General features: G+C 46.7%; 1 protein-coding gene across 3 annotated transcripts in view; it reads left to right on the top strand.

Annotated features, from left to right (window-relative positions):
• Positions 1 to 6,084, top strand: part of DPYSL5 (dihydropyrimidinase like 5) — a 98,523-nt gene extending 92,439 nt beyond the window's left edge. For all 3 annotated transcript variants that reach the window (XM_077774175.1, XM_077774176.1, XM_077774177.1), the window contains exons 12-13: positions 2,875 to 3,043; positions 4,863 to 6,084. In XM_077774175.1, the coding sequence (XP_077630301.1) occupies positions 2,875 to 3,043; positions 4,863 to 4,948 (255 nt within the window). In that variant the 3' untranslated portion in view covers positions 4,949 to 6,084. The remainder of the gene's footprint in view (positions 1 to 2,874; positions 3,044 to 4,862) is intronic.
• Positions 6,085 to 23,279: the final 17,195 nt, after the last annotated feature.

Genomic DNA, 23,279 nt, shown 5'->3' with positions numbered 1-23,279 from the left:
GCCATTGCTTGGTTCCTTCCCAATCTTGACGAAGTAACGGCACATAAAACTGATATTTGAAAAGCGATCATTTAAAGCCTAAAAGTAAGGAGGGCATATTAACACCAAAAGATCAATTCTGCTGGCTTTCCACGCGTGAGGGCCCAGAGTTCTCAGAATGACTAAAGACCCTTCTCTCTCAAAGGCCAGCAAAGGGAGAAATCCAAAGCCGGATGTGCCATGGGGGAGCAGACCTGGGTCCCCTGAAAAAAAACCATGATTTCAGTTATGACAGCGTTCAATCTAAAAGGAAACCCAGGGTCTGTCAGGAGGTGAATGGTGCTATCTCCAGAAAGCTCCCCAGATGTAGACCGTGGCTGAAGGCCTCAGCCAGCCTCTGGAGGGAGCACAGGCAAGAGCAGCGAGAGCGATTCATTCGTACAGCAGAATGGCCGACTAAGGGTGGCTGTCGTTTTGAAAAGGAAACTGGAAGATACCGAGTGTCTGTTGGGATGTGGAGAAAGTAAACCCTTGTTCATGGCTGGAGGGAATGTCAAACGGTGCAGCTGTTTTGGAAAACGGTTTGGCGGTTCCCCAAAAGTTAGATATTCGAGTTTCCAGATGAGCCAGCATTTCTCCTCTTGAGTATATCCTCAAGGGAAGTAAAAATATACGTCTGCCCAAAAGCTTGTACGTGTCCATAGCAGCAGCAGCCATGGAGGCCGAGAGGTGGAAACACCTCAGATGTCCATCAGCTGTTGAATGGATAAACATAATGAAGTCTAGCCATTCGATAGAATATTATTTGGCTGGGAAGGGAAATGGAGTACTCATATAGGCTCCATACAACATACCTGAACCTTAAAAGCATGATGCTAAGTGAAAGAATCTCGTCACAAAAGACCACACATTTTAAGATTCCATTTATGTGATGCATCCGTAATGTCCATAGAAAGAAGATGTGTTAGTGGTTACTTAAGGCCGGGGCGGGGGATGGGGGGGTGGGACAGGAGTGACTGCAAATGGGTGTGGGATTGCTTTGGAGGGTGATGACAATGTTCGGGAATTAGATAGTGGTGGTGGTGGCCCAGAATTTGTGAACACCCGACACCACTGAATTGTGTACTTTCAAATGGCAAGTTTTAGGGTATATGCGTTACATTTCAATATGAAAAGAAAAAAGAATGACAGTTCTGTGATCTTTCCAAAAAAAGATATTTTATTCAGGAAATTGGGTCAGAAGAGGGCAGAGAAAGTATTTCAAGCCCTTCTGAAAGCCAAGCTCATAAAAAGGTGAGGTGGATTCCAATTCACAGCGCACCGCTCCCCTTGGGTCAGCCACCACAAAGTACCAGCCTCCAGCACTGGTATCGATTCAACCCAGACTCTCTTTATCTAAAGCATCTATTACAATGACAACGTAAGATTCCTGAGAAAAAGCCTGTTCTGTTAAAGGAATGCATGTATGCAGAAAAAGAAAACTATCCAAAAATCTCATTTTCCTAAAGTTGGCAATGATCAGTCCCTAAAGAGCGTGGGTGTCAGAGAAGAAAGCCTCTCTGGTGGAGCATATAGAGCCAGCAGCAAGGGCCCTTCCAGAAGCTGTCACCTGCCAAGGTCACAAATGCAGTTTTCACACAGCCAGTGTTTCCACCTTTCACCACTAGGACCCCAGCCTCCAGAGCCAGGAGGCTAACATGCAGCCCGGTAGAGGCCGAAACAGTTCAGACAGACCAGGCTGGACGTTCTGAGGGCGGAGCTAAACTATAGCTCTGTTGTTGGAGAACATAAAGCAATATGTGGGCTGAAGATCCTTCAGAAATCCCCCATGTCTATTGTTTCAATGAGATTTTCAGGAAGCAGCAAGGTGGTCGAAGTTATGTCCCTAACGAGTGCCTGGCGTGTAGATCATCCCTGCTGCTCTTCAGGCTTTCTGGGCGTGCTCCAATTCACCTTGTCCTTACAGCAGCACCTGCTAACGTGAATACGCACACGTTCTAAGAGCTCTATGTGTGTTAATTCATTTGATCTCCTAACAATTCTCTATGTAGTACTAATAGGTACTACTGTCATCCTATTCTTACAAATAAGGAAACATGGGGCACCTGGGTGGCTCAGTCAGTTAAGCATCCAACTTCGGTTCAGGTCATGATCTCATGGTTCGTGGGTTCGAGCCCTGCATCAGGCTCTGTGCTGACAGCTAGCTCAGAGCCTGGAGGCTGCTTCAGATTCTGTGTCTCCCTCTCTCTCTGGCCCTCCCCTGCTCACGCTGTCTGTCTGTCTCTCTCTCTCTCTCAGAAATAAATAAAACATTAAAAAATAATAAGGAAACAGGCACAGAGAGGTTAGGTAACTTGCATAAGGTCACAGAGCTGGGATTGGAACCCAGGCTGTCTAGATATAGAACAGCATTTACTTTACTGCCTTTGTGAGTAAAAAATTAACTAGCATTGCCACTGGGGTGTTCTCATCTCCAAATCAGCTGTATTTTGCCTCTATCCCTACAAAGTTGTCACATCACAGTAGAAGGCATGGCCTCTTGGGAGCCTGGTGTGTGAGGGGATAACATTGCTCCAGGGGAGGGAAATACCCCAGAAACCCACCTGCTGCCTCAGAAAGGATTCCACCAATGTTGAGGGGGAGCCAGCGGAGCCCCTCTATGCAAGGGCGAGTGTGCACACATACACACGTGCACACCTTGTTTAGGAGGTAAAAGACTCCTCCACTCCTGAGCTCAAGATGTTAAGAAACTTTTGTCGCATGCAGTCATGTGGGTCCCGAGAAGAGTGGCAGCGTCCGACCTCCTGCCGGCCATCGAGGAGGCTCTGGTGGAGAGGGCTTCTGGGCTCTGATGGTGTGTGTTTTCCCGTTTCCTCCTTCTCCATCCTTCACTAGACCCTAAAGGTTAAAGGAGTGGACCGCACTCCCTACCTGGGGGACGTAGCTATCGTTGTGCATCCCGGGAAAAAAGAGATGGGAACACCACTCGCAGACACTCCTACTCGGCCTGTTACCCGACACGGGGGCATGAGGGACCTTCACGAGTCCAGCTTCAGCCTCTCTGGTAAGAGCAAGGGCCACTCGGGCTGGGACATGCATCGCTACCACGGGGGTGGCCGGAGGACAGGCTGTGGGACTTCTGAGGCTTTTTCTCTCCATCTCCTCCCTCCCCCACCCCCTGGCCCATCCCACATCTGCAGATGAGTGCTGGGTCCCATATAGAGTCACACGAGCCCATATAGAGGCTCTTCCGATCCCTGGGCCTCAGCCTCTCCATGGCATGTCTGGTGCGCTCCCGTTGTCTCTAAGTTCAGAAATGTTTTCCTTTGAAACATCTTCAGGGCCCTGCACAGAGTGGGTGCCCAGGGATGGTTGGAGCTCGGAAGGGTTAACCCTCTCTGCTGCATGAGACTGTACCCCAGTGCGGTCTGCCCATGCCCATCCCTGCTCCTTGCCAGCCTCTAAGAGAGGTGTTTCCCTATTCCCTTTCCTCCCTCACCTCAGCCCCATGTTTGCCCCTCTGGAACCTTCTTTTTTGCCAGCAACTGTAAGACTGTGTGTAATACCATATATAATATGTGGGGTGGGTGGGCTCTGGGACTTTATTGTCAACAACTCACATCCCAGGTGCCCTGCAGTGGTGAAAGGTAGGGCTCGTTGCCACAGAAAGGGTAGCCCTCCGTGGAGAGCGAGCGGAGGCGGTAAAATGGCCTTGTCATCCAGGCAGCTTTGGTGGACACTGGGGACCCCCCCAAACTGGAAAGGGGCAGGACTGGGTCTCCCTGAACACGCTGAGCAGCCGTCAGAGTCAGACCAGGTGGAGGCCACGCCTCGCTCTGCAAGGCCACACCGGGACCTGTACAGTGAGAGGAGCAAGATCCAGATCCTTCCACGCAGGGTGTGGTGTTTATTGTTTTGAAACGAGAGGTGGGGGGATCGAGGCTGCCCGCTGAGCTTCCTGTGTGTCCCCTACGTGCCGGGGGCAGCCGGGGGCAGGAGACACGTGGTTCCTGCTTAGTTTGAGGACCTTGTAGCCTGTGGGGAGGGGCCCTCTCCACCACTCTCTCCATCCTCAGGCAATTTCGGTGCTGAGACAACCATCCCCTCGTCCCCTCCCCCCCCGCCCTGAGGGCTGCTGCCAGTCCCACCAGCAATAGGACACGTGTGCTGGGAGTCAGGAAGGAGTCGGTGGTGTGGAGCGTTGCGGTCAGGCCTGGCCGCCCCAGGCGGCGTGGGCCCTTCCTGCAGCGGCCAGGCCCACAAGAAGCCATGAGGCCCTCAGAGCGGCCAGTGGCTGCCACTCCTACATCTCGGGGCAGGACTCTCTCAGACTCAAATATCCGGCGTCCACCCCACTCTCCTCTCTTCCAGGCAGGCTGGACTGACGAATGTCCCACTCACTCCCTGGGGCATCAAGCCACTTTCTGAGTCTGGGGATTTCAAGATGCTGGGCTTTTAGGGTGCAGTTCTTTGATTTTCCAGAACCATGGCACGCCCAGCCGGCTCCCTGTCGTACTTACTGAGGCACGTACACAAAGGCCCACATGCTAACGGGCTGACTGATGGTCTGTGTGCATGACAGGAGACCACATGGTCAGGTCTGTGAGCAGCAAAGGTAGCATAGTAGGGCAGTTCATCAGAGAGGCCCTCAATCAGAAAGACCTGGGTGCAAATCCAGACCTTACCACTTATACACTATGTAACACTGGTCAAGTCACTTAACCTTCCTGAGCCTCGGTTTCCTCGTCTGTAAAATGGGACAGAGTCGTGAGGATTCAGATAGATCGTCCCCACAGAGGGCTTAACAGCCACTCAAATGGTGGCCGTGAGGCTATAACCCAGGCAAGAGCAGCTGAGCTCACCCTCTGCTTCCTTCTCTGCAGGTTCTCAGATCGATGACCATGTTCCAAAGCGAGCTTCGGCTCGGATCCTTGCTCCCCCCGGAGGCAGGTCAAGCGGCATTTGGTAAAGGCACTGACCAGCCCCCCCCACATGAGGACGCACCGCTGCCACCAGCCCGCACACCCTCCGGCCGCAGCTGCAGGGGGCGGGAGAGGCTGGGCTGGGCGGCACACCACCTGAGGGGGCCACAGGACCCGGGGAGCCCTCCCCATGTCTGACACGTGATTCACTGTGCTTCGAGCCAACCCTAATAGGCACTTTGAGATGTGTTCCTCCCGCTGCAGTCCTTTCCTGCCTTGGCCTCGGCAGGCTTTTGGGGGCCCAGGAAACCCACACTATGCACAGAGCCCAATGCATAGAGCCCGGCCCAGCCCCTCCTCACACCCGCCTCCATGTGCTGGCTTCGGGGAAGCCCAGACTTTAGTGCCCTGCCCCCTGGCTCACCCGCCAGCTGTCCGGAGCACTTTAGCAGATGTGTGTTAGAGGAAAAGGACCCCCTCCCCCTAAGGAGGCCCCGCGGTCGCTTTTCCCCAGTCAGACAGGTGTCGGCTTCCCAGCCATGCCCAGGGTGTCCCCGTTCCTCCTGACTCCGCGCTGGCCCCCGTGTGGGTGCGGTTGGTACACTCTGCACCCTTTGCCAGCTTCTTCCTCCCCCCACCCCACCCTCTGGGAGCCACAGGCCCGGAGGGGCGAGCTGGGTGGGGCGTGGGGCTGGTGCCAGGCGCGTGTACATGATTTCGTTTTGCACGTTTGGTTTGCGCAGTGGTTTGGTTTGACTTGTTTGTGCATCCTGTGAAAAATAACGGTGCTTCGTGTCACTAGCATAGCATAGAAACAGGAGTAGATGTGGACCTTAAGAGATGCTGCACTCGACACCAACCAGACAGCCTAGGGCGCAGGCGGGGGTTGGGGGGGGAATGAGGTGTGGGACTCACAGGCCCTTCTCCTCCCCACCTGGGGTCCTCCAGGCTGCCTAGGCCTTGTCCTGGGCCCTCCTCCCGTCCCCTCCTGTCCTGCTATAGTTTCCCATAGGCTGCGAGGGTACCCCCAGAGTGCCCCCAGGGACCGTCGGGGAGTAGAGTCACCTTTCCCATCTCTGGCTCTGGTCGCTCCCAGCACTGACACCCGCACACACCCAGCTAGCTTCCTATAAACTCCCCCTGCCGGACGGAGGCCCAGCCGCTCCTCCTGTGTGATTGGCAAGGGGCCTCATGCCTGCTAAGAGAGGGGGAGTGGGGCTAGGGAGGGGGTGGGCTAGATGCCTGGGAAGGAGGCCAGGCCAGCAGGACCGCGCTGGAGAACCCACATTGCTGCACAGGTGCTGTGGCCCCCTGTGGTCAGCACCTCCCCTTCACCTGCTTGTGGCCTCCATCTCCTCCCACCTCCAGCCAGGCCCTCCCTGCCTCAGAAGCTCCAGGAGGTGGAAACACTAGAGGCTGGGCGATCACCATCCTCCCCAAGCGAGCTGGGGAGCAGCCCAGCCGCCTGCCCCTCTTAAACTTTGCCCTCCCTCCCCTCGGGGAAGCGATTTCACGTTGCACATCGCTTTGCGCACCACAGGCTTGTCCCAGGACTCTTGGGCTAGTGGTCGTGCCCTGCACACTTCTTCCGTGCTTTACGTGTTGTCCAAGCACGTATTGCATATACGAGCTCTCACGTGCTCCTCACGATAGCAGAGCATGTATTAATTCCCCATTTCACAGATGAGACCCAGAAAGGTTAGGCCTTCTGACCCCAGGGGTGTCGTGACGACCCTTAAGAGCATGGCTGCCTACCCCAGCTGTGGAAAGGACGAGGGATGACGTCTCTTGTAGACCCCACCTGAGAATTTAACCATCCGGAAGACCGACCCCCTTGGTAGGCATTCTGCTTTGTTTTGCACAGATAGATAGATTTTTCTTGTAAACGAACTGATGCATATTCACTGCTTGAGCCAGAACTAGTTCAATGTTGGGGGCTTGCTGTGTGGTTTGCGCTGCCCCCACATCCTCATTTCTCCCTTCATGCTCATCTTCCTCACTCAGGAGCTGAGAAGACAGACACGGTACCCCAGGGAGCAGAGGCAACAAAGGCACTCACGGAGGGTGGCAGCCACGGGGACAGTAGGTAGGGATCTGGGCCTAGGAAACCGTGACCTTGACCCCTCGGTACAGTGCACATCGCCATCATTATCCCTTCCGGCCCTTTGCTGGGTCGCGGGCCTTGGGAAGATGCCAAAGAGCCGAGCAGTGGTGGTAGCCAGCGGACAGAGCGTCCCTGCTTGGGCCAGGAAAGCTTTACGTTCTCTTGAGTGCCTCTGCCTGAGAGACCCGTGGTCTGTGGCTCTGGGAGACCACATCTTCGAGTGGTCCACCATAGGCCTTCCACTTCATCTACCCCCCCCACCCCCGATCTTACATAGACCCCACCCTTGCCCAGGAGCTTCTAGATGAAAATCAGAAGGAGGTTCAAGGGACCACATGCGCAGCCAGCCCCCACCACCCGCTCCATACCCCTGTGCAGAGCTCCAGCCAGCTCCATCGGCAGCCCCGCTGCCCCTGGTTGGAATGGAAAGGGTCTCTGGTTGCACTGAATGCAGCTCTCATACTGGTCTTGTACTTGCTGAATAAATACTGTTGTTCTTGCCTTAGCTGCTCTCTAGGTTTGTGGGAATAAGTTACCCGAAAATTGTGCTACTGTGTGTGCGTGTGCGTGTGCGTGTGCGTAGTGCTAGGAGTCCACAGTAGGTCTCTGTCAAAGCCAATGCCGTGATGAGGGCGTTTCCGATACTGACCCAGAAACCACAGAACCACGCGAAAACCCAAACCCCCTCCAGCTGCCCGGGCGGCAGGAACAGCCTGGGGTAGGGATAGAGCCTCCAGCACCCAAGTGACTTCTCACTCCTCTGTAAATGTCATGGTGCTAAGATCGTGTCAGCCCCAAGATGATACACGATCCTGTGCTTTCGCCACCTGTTTGAGGCAAAAACAAAACAGCCCGACACATTGTGTTCTGGTGCAGGTTTGTATTAAACTGTAGCTACTTCTCACTTGGTCTCAGTTGTGTTTCTTCAAAGAAGAGGGAGTTTTACAGGGTCCCTCTTCCACGGTGGCAGGGGTGAGGCTTCAGTTGGTAAGAAAATGCAGTTCTGGTGTTTCATTCGTGTTGGGTGGCAGGTGCTGCTCACTGAAGGCCTGAGCAGGCTGTAGAGAAAAACAGCGGAGAGGTAGGAGCCTCAGTGCTTGGCACTCGGGGCTCTGTCCTCTTTCTGGTGGGGACAGAAGCAAGGCTTTGGGTTCCAGATTCGCAGGACAAAGTTGCTGAGTTCACTGAAACAAGGAGAATTGGGAGAAAGCATTACATACGAAAGGGGGTGGGGGGAACTAGGCTTTCCCCACTTATCCTTCATTGCCTATTCTCTTGGCTACCATTTTGGAAACCCATAGACCCCTCTTTACACAATGGAACTCTTGGCTGATGGAGCTATGGCCTCATAAAATCACATGACAGAAAGCTGTCCGAAGGCCAGCGTGTCTTTGAAGGACCCTCGGGCTGCTCTCCGGTTCTCTAGAACTCCACCTTTTGGATTGGTCTACTGTACCCCCAACCCTTCCACCTGCATCACCTCTACCTTCTCTCTAGATCTCAGCCAAGTCTTGAAAGGGATTACCAGATCAAACTCTTTCACACGAAAGAGTGAAATCGTTTCCAGTTCTATGGGGTCACCTGTAGTTTTTTCTTAGCCCCCAAAGACAAAACCCTAATGAGAGAAGTTTAGTGTGCGAAATGGTCAGTGGTGAAGGAACTTCCCCACTTCTCACCAAACAGCCCTGTGCATCAGGCCAGGACTGAAAGTAATACCCGGGGTGCTAGAGTTGGGGCTGAGTACTCGGCTATAATGAAGTGAGCTATATACACAAACTGGTGGGGTTTGTGAGCCGGACGGAAACACTATTACCTGGCCTGCGATGGATGCTGAGTCCCTGGGGTGATACTGGGCCAAAGTGGCTGTGTTACCCTGATTTCCCATTGTGTGGGGACACCCCTGAATTTAATTAGCGGCCAAAAATCTATTGTATTTGGATGAAAGACAACATGCCACATGTTCGGCAGGCCATGTGCATGGTATTGGATGGTTTATAGAGGAAAAAGAAAGAAAGCTATCCAGGAAGACATGGCATGCCTTTGTGTGTATGTAGTTGTGGGAAAATAAAAGACCACAGACTTTAAAATAAAGCCACCTAATAAGATCATTCATGAGATTATCTGCATTCAGGGAAACCTAACCAGCCATCACCCTCAATCTCTTTACTGAGAATTACAGGATGACTTTTTAAACAAAGGTATAACCTAACACTAAGAACTGTCTTGTAGTTGGTGAAAGGGGGAGGAGTCTCATGACAGCCCACATATAAAGGAGAAACCTCACAATACGTGGGAAGGATGGACTTGTAATCCTAGATTAATAAAAGGCTATTTGAGGGGCACCTGGATGGCTCAGTCGATTAAGCGTTTGGCTCAGGTCATGAACTCACAGCTTGTGGGTTTGAGCCCTGAGTTGGGCTTTGTGCTGATAGCTCAGAGCCTGGAGCCTGCTTCAGATTCTGTGTCTCCCTCTCTCTCTGCCTCACTCCTGCTCAAGTTTTGTCTATCTGTCTCTCTCTCTCAAAAATAAATACACATTTTTTTAAAAAGTCTATTTGGTAGTGTCACTGATAACACATTTGAAATGGCTTTAATGCTTTCACCCTAGGACATTAAAAGACCTAACATTCTGTTGATACTTGATACCATCTTACAATGAAAACTGAATTCTTCACTTTCTTCCCCTGGTATACTTACAAACTATGCACTTATACCTATAGAGAATCTTGTCCTGGGTTAAGTCTATTCCTCCAGAGTAATTATTAATAGTGCCACATTTCATATGGGTCATGGTTTGGGCAGTAAATTATATGGCCACCTCATGCATGCCTATATTCATTAGGCTATTAATATGCCTGTTCAGGAGTTAAAATTTTTTTCCTATCACTGAAAGATGAAGGGTAAGGGCATCGTGGGAGGTGGAGGAAATGGGTCCTTCTTCAGTGAATGGAGACAAGGGTGTCCTGTGACAAGCCATGGATACAGCAGAATGGTGAAGGTCTGGGGGCACTTTCCTAAGCTTTTCAGTTTAGCGTATGGACTTATTTATTATTCCATTAAAAACTGTAAGTCTCCCAACTTTCATCACTTATTTTTAAGGGGAGTTTGATCCCATTTGTCAACTTAATTGAATACTTTACAACATTTCTAACTACATTTAAAATCCTATTTCCTTTTAAAATACTTATCCTAAGGGCGCCTGGATGGCTCAGTCGGTTAAGCATCTGACTTAGGCTCAGGTCAGCACCTCACAGTTCATGGGTTCGAGCCCCATGTTGAGCTCTGTGCTGACAGCTCAGAGCCTGGAGCCTGCTTCAGATTCTGTATCTCCCTCTCTCTCTGACCCTCCCCTGCTCATGTTCTCTCTCTCTCTCTTTCTCTCTCTCTCTCTCTCTCTCAGAAATAAATAAAGCACTTAAAAAATAAAAATAAAAAAATAAAATACTTATCCTAACAGCTAAAAAATTATTGTCAATCTAATCAGTTAAACCCACAAATATAGTGAGCTTAGAGGTTCATTAGATGTTTCACTGTGAAACGTAAACTTAGTAAAGATTTCATCTCGAAGTCCTAAATCTTTGGCTGGGAACCTGGGCATCTAAGAGGATATGAGGAAGGCCTGCTTCCTAACTCCACTCTGGTGGCTCAAATTTCCAAAGTTATGTCCCAGCTTCTCACTTTACCACTATATGGTCCCTCTACACAAACTGCATAGTTATTAGTGCAAGACTCCTATGTAAGTTCTAGCCAAATGAATTCTGCCTCCTTTCAGATTTTTTTGAATATATTAGATGCTTTGTATTTTAAGGTTTCCTTACATTTTAACTTAATGAATTCTGTTCTTGTATAGCTTTCTTTTAAAAATAGGCTTTATTTTTTTAGAACAGTCTCTGATTTACAGAAAAACTGAAAAGAGAGTACAGAGAGCTCCTACATACCCTATACCCACCTTCCCCTATTATCAACATCTTATATTAATATGGCCCTTTTGTTACAATTAAAGCTCCAATATTGATACATTCGTATTAACTAAAGCCCACACTTTATTCAGATGTCCTTAGTTTTTACCTAAGGTCCTTATTCTCTTTCAGAACCCCATCAAGGACACCACAGTACATTTGCTTGTCCTGTCTCCTTGGCCTTCTTTTGGCTGTGAGAGTTTCTCAGACTTTTCCTTGTTTTCGATAACCTCGATAGTTTTGAGAAGTACTGGTCAGGTGTTTTGTAAAAGACTCCTCTATTAGAATTGGTCCACTATTTTTTCTCAAATAAATGGTTGGGCTGGTATTATGGATTTTTAGGAGGAAAGCCACAGAAATAAAATGTGTTTTTTAATCACATCATGTTAAAGGTAATAATGTCTATATGATTTATCACTATTGATATTGACTTTGATCACCCAAATAAAGTCTGGCATCACTTTAAAAAAAAAATTCATGTTTATTATTTCTGAGAGAAAGAGACAGAGTATGAGCAGGGGAGGGGCAGAGAGGGAGACACAGAATCCAAAGCAGGCTCTAGGCTCCAACATGGGCCTTGAACCCACCAGCTATGAAATCACATCCTGAGCTGAAATCTGACACTTAACCTACTGAGCATCCAGGCACCCCTGGCATCACTTTATAAATTTACATTGTTCCCTTTTAAGACCCACTAGTTCCTCTTTTTACAAATGTAACTTTCTTAAGCAACTAAATACATATATCATACTCTGTGATGTGCTATGTTTTCAAGGCATTTGCTAAATGATTCTCCTAGGTATGACTTTTTTTATTCAGTATCACTGGTAAAGTCTTTACTTTGACTATGGGAGATCAAGAAGATACTGTTATCTTAGAATAACACACAATCAACAAAAAATATTCACATTAAACACAGGCTCTTGACGTTTGATCTGAACTTCTGATTCCTGTGTCAAAATTTAGACATTTACACACATGCACACAATGTTTTTATTTCACCACGTAACCCCAACTTCATGAGGCCTTTGGATAAATACAAGTGCCCATTACGTTAATGCTATCGGAATTATACTTCCAAAAGCCAATTAGAAATTCTAGGAAAAGGGGTGCCTGGGAGGCTCAGTCATTTGATTGTCCGTCTTTTGATTTCAGCTCTTGTCATGATCTCACAGTTCACAGGATCAAGCCCCATGTTGGGCTCTTCACTAACAACACAGAGCCTACTTAGATTCTCTCTCTCTGTCTCTGTCTCTGTGTGTGTGTGTGTCCCCTGCTTGCTCTCTCTCTCAAAATAAATGAACTTTAAAACAAGCAAAAACAACAACAAAAAAGAAATTTTAAGGAAAAAAAGACACTAAACAAAGTTAATAAGCTAATGTTGGGGAAACATATATTATTCTTTTAATGCTATGCAGGAAGTTAAGTTGCAATTTTGTATGGATTTACATAATTTTGGATTATCTGAATTTTACTGAATGAATTGATAAAGGACACATTTTTTCCATTTGTAACACATGTTAGTCTCAATATCTTTCAACAACTACCAAAGCCCCATGTCTTACATCATATTTACAAAAATGTTTTAGCTATTTCATTTTAGTGCAGAAATTCAAATTCATGTTAAAATCAATTATACCATAGTCAAAATTCCTGATTTTACATTCTATATTTTCACCTTTGGGCGGGGGGATTATATTTTTAAAAAATGAACTCACTGAATTTCCCAGCTTTGTTAGTGTGTTAAACACTTTTTGAATTTGAGAGGCAGTTAATACTGAGTTCTCAAACTTGAAACAGCATTTTAAAACAGCAATAAGGGGGTGCCTGGGTGACTCAGTTGGTTAAGTGTCTGACTTTGGCTCAGGTCATGATCTCACAGTTCATGGGTTCAAGCCCCACATCGGGCTCTGTGCTGACAGCTCAGAGCCTGGAGCTTGCTTTGGATTCTGTGTCTCTCTCACCTCCTATCCCCATCCCTCCCTCACACTCTTTCTCTCTCTCTCAAAAATAAACATTTAAAATTTTTTGAAAAAATAAAGAAAATAGCAGTAAGAATTATAAATGATTCTCTTACCAATGAAAGGAGTGGAGATGACTGAGTCAACCACCAACTTTCTAGAAAGGTCTTTTCTGGGGTGCCTGAGTGGCTGAGTTGGTTGAGCACCTAACTTCAGCTCAGGTCATGACTCACAGGTTGTAAGTTCAAGCCCCGCATTGGCCTCTGTGCTGAGAGCTCAGAGTCTGGAGCCTGCTTCAGATTCTGTGTGTGTGTCTCTCTCTCTGGCCCTCCTGTACTCATGCTCTGTCTCTCTGTCTCTCAAAAGTAAATAAACATTTAAAAATTAAAAAAAAATAGAAATGTCTTTGCCTTTTATTTATTCTTTGCCCTGTGACCTGTTCTTATCAGGAATTTTTCTTTTTGAGCTTAAGACCATGCTAAAAATTTAGTTTAAAAACATCTTAATTTTCGGGGCGCCTGGGTGGCTCAGTTGGTTGGGCATCCAACTTCGGCTCAGGTCATGATCTCACGGTTCATGGGTTTGAGCCCCACATTGGGCTCTGTGCTGACAGCCAGCTCAGAGCCTGGAGCCTGCTTCACATTCTGTATCTCCCTCTTTCTCTGACCCTCCCCTGCTCATGCTGCCTCTCTCTCTCTCAGAAATAAATAAAACATTAAAAAATTTTTAAAAAACATTATTTTCATAGTTTGTAGCTTTACAAAAATACACGCATGCTGTCGTACTGTCTTTCTGGCTTGAATCACACAAGTGCACTGAATATTTTCCTGGAAATGCAAATTCTTCACATTTTTACTATTAAAAGCAAATGATCTTTCTTGAGACCCTGAGATTTTCTGAACACTATTTTTCTTTCTACAGACTGACTACATGTTATATGAATTACAGCCCTCTAAGTCCATTTGAGAAGGAAACAGATTCTTCACCTGTAAATTCAAGATCGCCTCAAAAACGAAAAGCAATTGCTTACAGTGATGCATCTTTAAATTTCGTTGGCGACTCAGTGCCTCCCGTTATTAGCATTCTTAGTTTTAAACTATCCTTGGAAACTGTGCCACCCCATTAACCTCGAGGGGAGCTGTTCCCTTTCCATCAATTCCCGAAGACACTGGAGCAGCCCTAGTCAGTACACTAGACCTTCTCCCCCAGTTAATCTTTGATCCTTTCACCGCTGTGGGAGCAGAAGTCCCTGGGGAACAATGTCTCTGGGGAAGATGCCCGACATTTTGAGCCCCAACGGAAAGGAGACATCAGTGGCAGGACGTCAAGGGCCTGTTCCTGGCTTGGTTGTACAACAGATTTCCTGACACCTGCCAAAGAGAGATCTGGAAGCCCCATCAAGGGTGTTTTAGGACAAAGCACCCCATGTGGGGTTTGCTTAGCGTTATTCACTCACTTTTCCGACGGCCAGGCTTTTATAGCTAAATTTTCCCACTGTGGGCTGGTGGACCGTCAGGGCATGTCTCTTTTCTAAGTTGTGAGGGTTTAAATGTGTGTCTTGGGGGCACTTTATAGTTTTTACTTGATGTCCATAATACAGTTTTGAAATTTCTCCCAGGTGTCTGGGTGGAAACCTATGAAAGGGTTTTGCCTTCCTTTGTTAACTCACCTTTTCATAGCTGTCACACCTTCATCTGGCATCGTGGCTATAGGGGCTATCAAGATGAAATTGTCATTTTGGAGATCTCCGCTGTACCAGTTCCATCTTTTTAACAAATTGGAGAGGTTGGGGTTTATAATGGTTTAGCATGATGTGAGCTGGGATGGGGCTCCCTTCCAAGCTCTTTGAGCTGAAGTAAGCCATTAAGTCCATCTAGCTCAGTGGTTCTCAAACAGGGGCCATTTTGTCCCCCAGGAGACATTTGGCAATGTCTGGACACAGTTTTTGGGTTGTCAAAACTGGGAGCGTGAGAGAAGCCAGTGAGTGGAGGTCAAGGATGTTGCTGAACATCGTACAGTGCCCAGAACAGCCTCTCACAATAAGGACTTGTCCCACCCAAGGTGTCAACAGCACCACACTTAAGAAACCCTGGTCTAGGGACACCTGGGTGCCTCAGTCGGTTAAGCGTTCGACTTTGGCTCAGGTCATGACCTCATGGTTTGTGGGTTCGAGCCCCACGTCGGACTTTGTGCTGACAGCTAGCTCAGAGTCTGGAGCCTGTTTCAGATTCTGTGTCTCCCTCTCTCTCTGACCCTCCGCTGCTCATGCTGTCTCCTCTCAGAAATAAATAAAACATTGGGGTGCCTGGGTGGCTTAGTCGGTTAAGCGTCCGACTTTCGCTTAGGTCATCATCTCGCAGTTTGTGGGTTCGAGCCCCGCGTCGGGCTCTGTGCTGACAGCCAGCTCAGAGCCTGGAGCACATTTCGGAGTCTGTGTCTCCCTCTCTCTCTGACCCTCCCCTGCTCACGCTGTCTCTCTCTCTCTCTCTCTCTCTCTCCTAGAAATAAATAAAAAATATTTAAAAAGAAAGAAAGAAAGAAAACATTAAAAAATTGAAAAAAAGAAAGAAGGCCTCGTCTAGCTTAAGGGCAAAAACAGGGCATTCAATCATATTTTTACAAATCATGTGGGAAACATTTAATAGGAGAGGAGAAGTAGCTTCATTTAGGATGCCTATCTTATATGGCAAAGCTTTTTAACTAAAAACACCCCAGGAGTGGAGCTTAACCATTGCATCCCCAGGCAGCAGAGGGGATGTAAGAAAAATGCCTACAGAGTTAAGACATCAACAGGTCTTACCATAGTTACACGCAGGCCTCATCGGACACCCCCTCCCACCACTGCCAGGGTCCAGGTTGTGCCAGATCCTGTCGTAGTTATGGTAAAATGTTGCAGGAAATAAGAGACCACATACAGAGCTGATTATTATTAGGTTTCGTCATTTACTGGGACTCTGCATGCAGGGAGGAAGGAAGGTAAGTACTCACTGAGCGGCACCTTAAATTGAAGACTGGCATATCTCGAAGCCTAAACAATCAAAAGTATAGGCTTTCTTTGATCCATGGGTATAAACTAAGATCCTCTCCAGGAATTGCCTGATGCCCACTAAAGGAAGGAGGCTTCTTAAAACCCAGGAAAGGGAAAGATACTTGTGATACTCAGCTGGAGAAGGGATGGTAGGTATCATGGTTACAATCAAGATCAGAAAAGACCATTTGAAGGAGTGACAAAATATACATCTAAAAAGGGTCACGATGTTTGCCCAGTAAAATATTAAGAATGCACCTTTTTCCTCAATTAAAATGCTTTACTTTGAGAGTAACAGGTTTATGGTCAAGTGCATCGCAGTGTCCCGTCCCTCATGTTAGTTGCACATTAGGTGTTAGGAAGATGCAAATCAAAACCACAATGAGCTTTCACTTCACACCCAGCATTCCCGGTGGGAATGTAAAATGATGCAGCCGCTTTGGAAAACAGGCTGGCAGCTCCTCAAAGAGTTAAACATAGAGTTCTCAAATGAGCCAGCAATTCCGCTCCTGTGATGAACATGATGAAATATGTGTAATGCCAGGAAGTAAGGAAGTGTTCAAAAATGGATTAGGGCATGTGATCCAACAATCCCACTTCTGTGTATATGTCTATAAGATAGAAAAGAAAGACCTTGAAGAAATATTTACATGCTCAGCTAGATCCCAGCATTATTCACAATCACCAAAAGGTAGAAGCAACCCAAACGCCCACCGACAGATAAGGGGACTAACAAAATGTGATATGTGCATGCAATGGAATATGAGGCAGCTTTAAAAATGAAGGAACCTTGTCACATGCTACAACTTGGTTGAGCCTTGAGAACATTAGGCCAAGTGAAATAAGCCAGTCGCAAAATGACAATGTGTGGTCCCACTTAAATGACATATCTAAATAGTCAAACTCATATACATGATAGAATGGTAGGCACCAGGGGCTGAAGAATGGGTAAAAGCGGAATCTTGTAATGGGAATAGAGTTTCAGTTCAGCAAGATGAAAAAGTTCTAGAGATCTATTTAACAATAATATAAGCATACTTAATATTACTGAACCGTACACTTAAAAATATTTAAGATTGGGGGGGAGGGCACCTAGGTGGCTCAGTCTTTTGAGCATCAGACTTTGGCGCAGGTCATTATCTCGTAGTTCATGAGTTCAAGCCCCACATCAGGCTCACTGCTGTCAGTGCAAAGCCCACTTCATATCCTCTGTCCCCCCTCTCTCTATGCCCCTCATGCTCTCTCTGTCTGTCTGTCTCTCTCTCTCAAAAAAAAAAAATCGTTAAGACAGTAAATTTTATGATATGTTTTTTACCACAATAAAAAAAAAAAAAAGAATTTAGGGGGCATCTGAGTGGCTCAGTCAGTTAAGCGTCTGACTCTTGATTTTGGCTCAGGTCATGATCTTACAGGTTCATGAGTTCAAGCCCCATGTCGGGCCCTTTGCTGACAGTGCAGAGCCTGCTTGGCATTCTTTCTCTCCCTCTCTCTGTCCCTCCTCCACTCGCACATGCCCTCTCTGTCAAAAGAAAGAAACTTAAAAAGGGGGAGCATTTATTATAAAAATTGACCATTTACTACACCACAAAGCAAGAGTCAAAACATTCAGAACATACAGACTTACCAAAAAAAAAAAAATTGGCGACAAAGCCAAGAAAATTAGATGATCAGTCTGTCTAACAGCAGTTTCCAAAATAGGAGTACAAAAAAAACAAAGAAAGGGAGTTTATCAAAGAAATAATAGAAGGAACTTTCCAGATTTTCTAAAAGATATGAGTTTCCAGGTTGAAGAGACATCATGAACTTTCTAAACAATGAAAATAACGCTTCAAGAGCGAGCAAGAGAAGAAAGCACTAGCTGCATACGAAGAATTGGAAACTGAATGTCACCTGACTTTATCAACAAAACTATTAAAAGATGGAAAATCACAGAGCATGTTTTTTAAATGTTGTGGGAAAATAATTTCCATCCTAGAATTCTATACCCAAATAATCTGTCAGCCAAATGTCAATACAAAGTCATTTTCAGGGGGCTCCTGAGTGGTACAGGCAGTTAAGCGTCCGACATCAGCTCAGGTCATGATCTCACTGTTTGTGAGTTCAGGCTCCTCATCAGGCTCTGTGCTGACAGCTTGGAGCCTGGAGCCTGACTCAAATTCTGTGTCTCCCTCTCTCTCTCTCTCTCTGCCCCTCCCCTGCTCATGCTCTGTCTCTCTCTTTCACAATAAATAAACATTTTTAAAAAGTGATTTTCAGACATTCAAGATTGAAAAGATTGACTTTCCTTGTAATCTTTCTTGGGAATCTACTTGGTGGTGTGCCCCAACATATTAAACTAATAATTAAAAATAGAAAAATATGGGATGAAGGAAATGGGAGATTCCACATAGGTAAGACGGTAAGGAATGGGGGCACCTGGGTGGCTTAGTTGGTTAAGCGTCCGACTTTCATTTAGGTCATGATCTCGCAGTTTGTGGGTTCGAGCCCCGCGTCGGGCTCTGTGCTGACTGCCAGCTCAGAGCCTGGAGCCCGTTTCAGTCTGTGACTCCCTCTCTCTCTGACCCTCCCCTGCTCATGCTGTCTCTCTCTCTCTCTCTCTCTCTCCTAGAAATAAATAAAACATTTAAAAAATTTTTTAAAAAAAGGGTAAGGAATGGTTGTAGAGTGGAAGAAACTTCTGGAAGGCAGCTGTGCAGCAGCCTAGAGAACTAGTCCGGAATGGACCAGTCCTGAGAAAACCCTGAGCAGGAAACTAGAAAAGCCATTTGCTCCACCATTTGCTCTTTAGTAACTAACTATGTGTTATAAACATTTAGCTGAACCCGGTTCTCAGTAATGGCAGAACAACTACAAAGTATTGCTCTCACTCTTGATAAAAGAAAAGAGGATTTGCAAGAAGAATCCATCATGGATTCTCTCAGTTTGGAGATTCCCTACATCTAATTTAACCTCTACCACATCCCTGGCTGCTCACCTGGCCCAGGACACAGGACATTTAGTCCAGTGATAGAGACGTGCCTTCCGCAGGCATACATCACACTGCCCCGAAGTTCTATTTGTTCAATAGTACCTCCTTGATTAAAACCGAATTCTGGCTCTCCGCCCCTTGAGCCCATCTCTTCCTCTAGAGCCATCTCATTCACATCACGGCTCTTCCAGTCTTTGCACATTTTTGCGGCCTTCTCCCTGCCCACCCTACCCATGTTCCCTCTGACGTCAGCATGCGTCAGAATCACCTGGAGGATTTATTTAAACACGGCTCGCCAGGCCTCACCCCCAGAGTTTCTGACTCCCCTAGGCCTGGTGTGAGGCCTGAGAATTTGCACTTCGGACACGTTTTCAGGTGTGCCGAGAACCAAACATTAAGAACCACAGTTGAGCAAACAGCTCCCGCTCCTTCAGCTGTCGGTCCACTGTTTCCGTGCCCCTCACCCTTATGTTAAAATGTAGCATCAAGCCTCCAGGATGGAGGTTATGATGCTTCTCATAAGCCAGTGGCTTCCAGCTGGAGGACAAGCAAGGAACGGTTAAAAAGGCAGACGAGGGTCATGGGAAAGGAAATCCCTAAGCAATGACCTCGTCCGGAAGGCAAGTGCCTTCAGTTCCTCGGCAGCCAGAGCAGCAGCTGTAAACTGAAAATGCCTAAAAGGTATATCTTCACCCGCCCGCTCTCCACTGCTGGACAGGCCTCCTTTCCTTCCCTGTCTGTGCCTTGTTTGGCCTTTCCCTGCTCCCTAAAATCCTGGGTCCTTGGGATGGCCTCTGGACACAGTACTACCCATAAGGGCCTCCAGGTGGCGCTTTAAGCTTATCAGAGGCTGCTTTTTCCGTTTAAAGGTGCCAGGCTGACCTAACCCAGGTGAACAGGTAAGGCTCTGGAAAAGCAGACACATCCAGGTTACTATGGCCTCAATCCCAGTCCCCAGAGCAGCTGGGGATGGGGTCAGTCTTGAGTGTGAGTGAGGGGCCATAATAGCCCTTCTCCCTCCAGGAGAACCCCTAGGGAATTTGTCCCTTTCAAGGCCAATCCCAGGGGGTAGTTTAAGGTCACCAGATTTTGCAAATAAAAATAGAGTGCTCAATTAAATTTGAATTTCAAATAACAAATTTTAGGTTTTTTGTGTGTGTAGATGTATCTCAAGTAGTGTCTGTGGCAAACTTACATTAAAAAATTATTTAGGGGCACCTGGGTGGCTTAGTCTGTTAAGTGTCTGACTTCGGCTCAGGTCACGATCTCATGGTTCATGAGTTTGAGCCCTGTGTCGGGCTCTGTGCTGACAGCTCAGAGCCTGGAGACTGCTCCTTCAGATTCTGTGTCTCCCTCTCTCTCTGCCCTTCTCCTGCTCATGCTCTGTCTCTCTCTCTTAAAAATAAACATTAAAAAAATAATAAATTGTTTATCTGAAATTCAAATTTAACTAGGAATCTTGTATTTATCTGGTAACTCTAGTTTAAGTTTACTTAACATTTTCCGCCTTGCATTTAATGCATGCTTATGGAATATATGCTAGGCATGTGTTAGATAACTACAAAAATTAGGCAAGTATGGCTCCTGCATTTACAGATTCGTTCGGGGAAGACATACTGACAGATGATTATAGTATAAAAAGTGCAGGAAGCAAAGGAATAATGGAAGAAGTTTGCATTTTGGCGCTGGCTTTAGTTCTAGTCATGCTTCTGATGTTCATAAGCTGTGTGATCTTAAGCAAGTTAGTTAACCTGTCTGGGCCTCAGTTGTTTATTGTGAAAAATGGAAACGATACCAACCTCACGAGGTGATCAGAGAGGTTATAGGAAATTAATCCAATGAATCCCAGCCTTTATTACCCACATGATTGTCACAATGGGCATTTTCTTCAAAAAGCAGGGTAACACCTTGCAACCTAAGCCACTGGTCTAGAGTTGCTGTTTATTCTGGACACAGTACGTCATTACTGTTCACAGGAGGCTTGTCTTACTACCTTTGCTAATTTTAAATTTGCATATTGGCTTCGATGTAATATATCGGATATAACCGAGGTGGGGATTCAAGTGAACTCCTGACCCTAGTGAAAGTTTGGTTATTACTCAAAATTACCATTCACTAGATATTTACTGTGTGTAAGGCACTGTGAGGCATTTTTCATACACTATCACATGTAACCATCACAACAATAGATGAGAAAAAACAAGGCCCAAGGTCACATAGCCAGGAAGTACTGAACCCAATGCCTCTACAGTTCCAGCAGGGTAGAGGGAAGTTAGAGTCACTCTCTAGATAAGGACTCATCTGCTTCATGTCATGTGACCAGAATTCATCCCTCAGCAAAATTATATATTATGCACACAGGTCCCCTGTACATCTTAAAACCACGTCAAGGGTTTCTTTATGTGGGAATCAGCCCTAATCGAGTGTCTGTTCCACTTTAAGCTAGTTTCAAATGAATAATGAACACCACTGGTAACACTAACCTTCCCAAAGTGTAGAAAGGTCAGGTGGTTTTTAGCTTGCTTGGCTGTTTTTAGTTTTATGTGAGGTGCTAAGAATACAAAGGTAAAAAAGATGTGGTCTATGAGTATGAGGACCTTGGACCTTGATAAGGAATATGCCTGGTACCAAGGAGAGCGTGTCAGCTCTCTGTCCCACATGTCATGACAGTGTCCCAGAGGAGATGACACTAAAGCTGGTCTTGAAGAATGAGTAGGAGTTTGCCCAATAAAAAGAAAGGAGTGGGGCATGCAGCTGGGTGGCTCAGTCTGTGGAGCATCTGACTTTGGCTCAGGTCATGATCTCATGGTTTGGTTTGTGGGTTCAGCCCCGTGTGGGGCTCTGTGCTGGCAGTGCAGAGCCTACTCGGGATTCTCTCTTTCTCCCTCTCTCTCTCTCTGCTCCCCCATTTATGCTCTTCCCCCCAAAAAATGAATAAATAAACTCAAGAAAGAAAGAAAGAAAGAAAGAAAGAAAGAAAGAAAGAAAGAAAGAAAGAAAGAAAGAAAAGGAGGGACTCCAAGCAGGGTGAACCTCAGACCACACAGACCACAGGCTTGGCCACAAAGCAGACTGCAAGTGCCTCCTCTTTGTGGCTGATATATGTGGCAAAAGGTGATGNGGCAGGCGAACTGGAAATGTCTGGTAAGGACCAGATGATAATACAGTTTGTCCACCATCTGAAGGAACCTGAACTTTATCCTTTTATCCTACCCAGTGGTTCTTAAAGTTTCCACTAAAGTCCCCCCAAAAGGCAGTGGACAGTGTACAGGCATTGAGGTGTCCTGAGTTCAAACCCTCTAAAATCATATGCCTTTAAAATCATATGATCTTTGCATTCTATTTCATCACATGCATTTGTCTTAATATTTTTAAGTGTTCTACTGAATCCGCAAATAAAAATTAAACTTGAGGAAGATGTAACTCTTCTATAGCTGCTCCCTCTCTGTCTCCTTACATGAATCCCCCATGGCCAGAGGTTGCTCCAGCTGGTTTGAAAAGGACAGCCATAGGGATTTAAGCAGAAAAGTTATGTGATAAGAGTTATCTTCTGGAAAGAGCTTTCTAGGAGTGGCTGTTGAGGATGGGTCAGAGATGGGAGAGGTTGAAGGCAGAGAGACCAAGTGGGAAGCTCAGCAACAACCCAGGTAAGAGAGGGTAAAGGTGATGGGGATAAAGAAGGATCATATCTGAAAGATATTTACAAGTGCAATCGATAGTATGGGAAAACCGTTCTGGTATAGGGAGCTGGGAGGCGATGTGGGCTAAGATCATCCTCAGGTTTTTCCTAGTGATGCCACTGGCAATAATAGGGAATATAGGAAGGGTGGGTTTGTGGGGGGAAGGGAGGGTAAATAAGTTTAACTTAAGCTCACTGAGCTTGAGGTGCTCATGGGTTGGAATATATCTAGAAGACACTTACATAAACAGGTCTGATATTTGGGAGAGTTTATTGGGCCAGAGATCCAGATCCAGAAGTCACAGGAATAGATGGAGGCACCCAGGGAGTATGTACTGAGGAAGGAGAGAGAAAAATGAGATGGGAACCCAGGGAAATAGCAGTGTCTAAGGGCAGATTTAGGGAGCAAGAGAGAATGGAAAAAGGAACATCAAAAAGTCAGGAGGACCCATGATTCCCTGGTTAATGGCCAATTCTAGGGCCGGCAGGGTGGGGGTGCAGGAAAGTCACAAGCTGATCCTGGAACATCTTGTGTCAGAAAGCAAGGAAATGTTCAAAGAATGATGAAAACAACTCCAAAGGGCACAAGAGCCAACTTGGAATTTCTTCCCCGGCCAAATCTGTGACAAATGGTGTATCAAAACAAATAATCATAGGAAAAGATTATCACCCACGGGGG

This window comes from Crocuta crocuta, unplaced genomic scaffold (assembly GCF_008692635.1).
Source record: "Crocuta crocuta isolate KB4526 unplaced genomic scaffold, BGI_CrCroc_1.0 scaffold246, whole genome shotgun sequence".
In the NCBI taxonomy this organism is placed as follows: Eukaryota; Metazoa; Chordata; class Mammalia; order Carnivora; family Hyaenidae; genus Crocuta; species Crocuta crocuta.
The sequence above is the reverse complement of the archived record's forward strand: the minus strand, read 5'-3'. Positions and strand labels throughout refer to the sequence as shown.